The 5,073-nt window shown below is 37.9% G+C and overlaps 1 protein-coding gene across 1 annotated transcript; it reads left to right on the forward strand.

Moving 5' to 3' along the window:
• The first annotated feature begins 3,573 nt into the window (after positions 1 to 3,573).
• Positions 3,574 to 4,484, forward strand: LOC125820814 (cell division cycle protein 27 homolog B-like). Its single transcript, XM_049500251.1, has 4 exons — positions 3,574 to 3,727; positions 3,949 to 4,021; positions 4,166 to 4,275; positions 4,410 to 4,484. Exons 1-4 carry the CDS (start codon positions 3,623 to 3,625, stop codon positions 4,482 to 4,484), a joined length of 363 nt encoding a protein of 120 aa, XP_049356208.1. The 5' UTR covers positions 3,574 to 3,622.
• Positions 4,485 to 5,073: the final 589 nt, after the last annotated feature.

Genomic DNA, 5,073 nt, shown 5'->3' on the forward strand with positions numbered 1-5,073 from the left:
ATTTCGAGCTCATTTTTTTGGGAAAATTTAGAAGGTGATTTCGTGGTCATTTTAGGTGCGAATATGGTGATTCAAAAGCCTAGATTGTGGGGTTTTTCGTGAGGATCATCATGGTGTGATTGGTTTCAGCATCTGGACCATCGTTTCTGATATTTTCGTGTAAATAGCAGCTGCTATTTTTGTTCCGTTTTAGTGTAATTTGGGTTTTGGTTGCATGTTGATAGTGTGTTGTTCCCAAGCCCCGAATTGTGTTCCATTTTGGGATATGAGCTGGGGGAACTAGTTAGGACCCACTTTTGGGGTTAATTCCAAAATTTCCAGCGCGGGTCCCACGATTCCCGTTTTGACTCCAAAATTGATCCATCTCTGTTTATTGTGATTTTGGTGTCTAAACGACCATAATAACGTTATGACTCTATTTTTTATAGCGGGGCAGCGTTTCGAGGACGTTTGAAAACAAAAAGCTCCGGAGAAGTAATTTTGGAGCGCGTGTGATCGGCTTACAGGTAGGCTACGGTTTCCATCTCCTAGATTGAGCTTGAGAAAGTAGATGCATGTTGATTAGTTGGGATTTGGGTTGGGTTGTTATTGAATCATGCATAGGTGTTTGGACATCATGTTTTCGGCCTATTTCGAGAATTATCGGGTAACTGTGAGCATGCTTTGTGTTATTAATTGACCCTCCTTGCTATGTGGAGTACTTGCATTCTTAATTTACTATTTTTTGAAGCATTTGGGCCTTAGTTTAGGTTTGACTAGGGCTTGCCTTAGAAATACATGATTCGGATCCGATAGGCTTTAGTTTTATCCCGACGTCGCTCGGTCGACTTAGATCCTTGTAGACTGATGTAGAAGACTTGAGCCTGATAGTTTGGGCCTTAGCTAGGCGATACGTTTTCTCCGATGATAGTTATCCTTATTTCTCCGATGTTACAACTTCAAGAGTTACGTCGGCGACATTAGTTCTGCTTCGCGATTTGAATTTGATTTTCGATTCGATTCCAAGGACTTTCATTGATTGGCTAGGTGTGGACGGCGATCCACGGACATTTATGAGAATAGATCGATTGAGACTCTTTCAGCAGCTACATTGGCACTTATATAGAGCATCCGGTTAGAGTTCCGGCCTCTATTGCCCAAATACTTATATAGAGCATCCGGTTAGAGTTCCGGCCTCTATTGCTCAAATACTTATATAGAGCATCCGGTTAGAGTTCTGGCCTCGATTGCTCAGATACTTATATAGAGCATCCGGTTAGAGTTCCGGCCTCTATTGCCCAAATACTTATATAAAGCATCCGGTTAGAGTTCCGGCCTCTATTGCCCAAATACTTATATAGAGCATCCGGTTAGAGTTTCGGCCTCTATTGCTCAGATACTTATATAGAGCATCCGGTTAGAGTTTCGGCCTCTATTGCTCAGATACTTATGTAGAGCATCCGGTTAGAGTTCCGGCCTCTATTGCCCAGATACTTATGTAGAGCATCCGGTTAGAGTTCCGGCCTCTATTGCCCAAATACTTATATAGAGCATCCGGTTAGAGTTCCGGCCTCTATTGCCCAAATACTTATAAAGAGCATCCGGTTAGAGTTTCGGCCTCTATTGCCCAAATAGTTATATAGAGCATCCGGTTATAGTTCCGGCCTCTATTGCTCAGATACTTATATAGAGCATCCAGTTAGAGTTCCGGCCTCTTATACTTGATACTTGTGATTGGTTACTTGGGTACTTCTAGTGAGCATTCGGTTCGAGGTTCGGCCTCCGTACTGTTAGGTTCTACTAATTAGAGTTGAGGTTCTGGTTCGATGTTCTTCGTTCTTGGGTTCTTATATGCCATTCTCTTTAGTTTTAGCTATTCTGTGTACTCGTCGGGCTTATGGGGGTTCGTTCGGGTTTTTATTTAACTTGCGCACGAGTGTACCTTCTGGGCTTATGGGGGTCCAGTCATGTGTAGTTAGCTTATAGATTACTTTAGTTAGTTCTTTGTACACTCGTGTGCATTCCTTTGTTAGTTAGATTTTGTTCTTGACCTCGATTTGTGTATTCCTTCTTTTCATATTACCTTTACTTTTCAAGTTCAGTCGGCCTATGATGCCTACTGGGTACCTGTTGTTGGTACTCATGCTACGCTCTGCATCTGTTTCGTGATGCAGGTCCGGGCACTAGTAGCCATCGTTGATCGAGCTTAGAGCAGACTGATCCGGAGACGGGGGTGAGCACATGGCGTTTTGTACTATTTCAGTCTCCATCTGTATATATAGACTTGTCTTTCTCCTTTCGAGACAGTTCAGTCTCTGTTATCCCCTTTTGGGACTTGTACTCATTTTGTTAGTAGCTCTGTACTAATGACTTCCAGATTCTGGGAGGGATCTTTAATTGTATATATGTTTTTGGTTTGCTTCCGCCTGTTTATATTATTATTTGCCTACTCTTGTTTAGTTTCTACCCTCAGACCCATTACTTGTTATTCCGGGTTACGGGTTGGCTTACCTACTGGTGGGTTATGGTAGGTGCCATCATGACTTGAGAAATCGGGTCGTGACATTATTATGATAATATGTTTTCTTTATTCTATTATTCCAGTTATATAGTAATAGTATGGTTCAATCTTTTTTATCATCTGATATTCTACTGATTTTCTTTGGGGTTGAGACGTATTTTTGATTTTATCTGTGTTTTTTATTCTTTTTGATGTAGTAATCCTATCATTTACTATTTCTAAATCTTCTTCTATATCTATTTCTTTGTAACTGTAATCATTATTATCTATTACTGTCACAATTTGTTCAAAAGGATTTTCTATTTTGATCTTATTTATCTTATTTTTTGCTGTTATTTTGTGTTTTGTTGTTAATACATATAAATGCTTACAGCGAGCTGTAAATATTTTACTTCCTGGGGCTAACTCTATTCCTGACATTTTCACAAAATAACTTAGTAATAGGACCAAAAACATAAAATTAATAACGTATTAAGAAAATGATTTGTAAAACCCGTAACCTATCTTGCAAAAGAATTTCAAAAAATTATTTTAAGCCTCTCTGCTCTGCACCTAGACTGCTATAAGACAAATCCGCCCCGCTTGAGGTGAGCCCCATTGCCATTTTGTTTTCAGTTATTAATACTCCCTCCGTTCTATTTTATGTGGCAACATTTGACCGGGCACGGAGTTTAAGAAATAAATGAAGATTTTGAAATGTTTACTAAATTGTCCTTTAAAAAGTAGGCTTACTTTTCTCTCTCTCCTCATAAATGTATTGGAGTATTATTTTAAGATTAAGTGAGACTAATAAGGGTAAAAGAGGAATTGTACATTTCAATACTTACCATATAAGGAAATGCGACATTCTTTTTGGGACTGACCAAAAAGAAAATGGTGCCACATAAAATGGGACGGAGGGAGTAATTCATTTTAAAAAAAATTTCTTTTTTGGTGAACATAGGGTAAAAGAGGACGTACGGTGGGTGGAGAAAATGTAGCACCCTTTTCTCTCAAATTGAAATTGAAAGATTGAATCTCTCTCTCTCTCTCTCTCTCTCTCTCTCTCTCTCTCTCACACTCTCTCTCTCTTGCCTCTCCCTATCTAACCTCGGCTTTCTTTGAATTCGAGTTCAAGCATCAATGGAAACCCTACTAACTGAGTCTGTGCAAAACAGCCTTGGCCATTTTATGTACCACAACGCCATTTTCATGTGTGAACGACTCTGTGCCGAGTTCCCCTCTAAGGTACTCCACACTTTTTTGTTTTCACTTCATCAGTCTTTGTAAACATATGTATTACTCAATTTGTCGTTTATAGAGATTTTATGTTCTTGGAGTTCACTTTTTGTTTCTTGTTGCCCTTAGTGAAATTTGACTCAAGAATGTGAGGGTTTAACGCACTTCTGTTGAAATCTCTTAAGTTGGTCAATTATCTTGCTTCCTATAATGTACTATGCCCATTGTAGACAAATATGCAACTTTTAGCTGGCTGCTACCTGCACAACCAACAGGCTTATGCTGCATATCATCTTCTCAAGGGTGCGTGTCGTATTTTCAGACAATATGACTGCATTTTTGTGTTGCAATATCTTTTTTTTTCCTCCCTATTATCTTCGGATTTCTGATAACACTTGTCCTTGAGATTATGCTCATAATCATCCCTTTTTAAATTTTTATATGAAGGGACAAGTATGGCTCAATCCCGCTACTTGTTTGCACTATCATGCTTTCAGATGGATCTTCTCACTGAAGCTGAGACAACACTTTGCCCTCCTAATGAGCCAACTGCAGAGGTAGATTCGTAAAAACCATCATTTCAAATATCTATCCACTTTGCAGATTTTATAGTATTGTCATCTCCAGTTATTTTATTCCTGTTAGCCATTGACATGCTTCTTTAATTTATAGCTAATTGGTTGTTGTGTAGGTTCCAAATGGTGCAGCTGGGCATTACCTTCTTGGTCTTATTTACAGGTTCATATTTTATATATTATTTATTTAAGAGAAGGATTAACTTCTAGTCTTGCTTCTTCATTCTGAAATTGGTTTGATCTATCTGAATAATGAAGTTAATACTTCACTATGACAATGAATTTTGGTTGTGTTCATTATGAGTGTGTTTGCTATGAAGGAAAATGTTTTCCATGAAAAATGTTTTCCTAGAAAATGTTTTCCTGGAAAACAAGTTGATTTTTGACTTATTTTCTCATGTTTGATTGGTGAGTAGAAAATATTTTTCGAAAAAAATTTTTATTGTCTGATTTATGAATAAAAAATATTTTTGAGAAATATCTTTTATTTTTATTAGAGTAGAAAATAATCTTTGAAATTGAAAATAGTTTTTAAAAACAAACTTAAATTTTTTTGGGGGGGTGCGAGGGTGGTAGGGGGTGGGTGAGGACGGGGGGTCGAGGGTAGGGGTGAAAAATTGAATTTTGAAGTTGAAAATATTTTTTAAAAACAAACTTAAAATTTTTTTTTGGAGTGGGGGCTGGTAGGGGGTGGGTGGGTGGGTCGAGGGTTGGGGTGAAAAAATAAATTTTTGAAGTTGAAAATATATTTTAAAAACAAAATTAAAATTTTTTTTAGGC

Source organism: Solanum verrucosum, unplaced genomic scaffold (assembly GCF_900185275.1).
Source record: "Solanum verrucosum unplaced genomic scaffold, falcon-dt-bn FXZP01000117.1, whole genome shotgun sequence".
In the NCBI taxonomy this organism is placed as follows: domain Eukaryota; kingdom Viridiplantae; phylum Streptophyta; class Magnoliopsida; order Solanales; family Solanaceae; genus Solanum; species Solanum verrucosum.

What these genes read in the sequence shown, in the direction of transcription:
- LOC125820814 (XM_049500251.1), top strand. Translation starts at nt 3,623, where the DNA reads ATGGAAACCCTACTAACTGAGTCTGTGCAAAACAGCCTTGGCCATTTT. An exon ending in GTGCCGAGTTCCCCTCTAAG is followed by an intron (nt 3,728 to 3,948) that starts GTACTCCACACT and finishes TGCCCATTGTAG; the next exon opens with ACAAATATGCAACTTTTAGC. An exon ending in TGCATATCATCTTCTCAAGG is followed by an intron (nt 4,022 to 4,165) that starts GTGCGTGTCGTA and finishes TTTTATATGAAG; the next exon opens with GGACAAGTATGGCTCAATCC.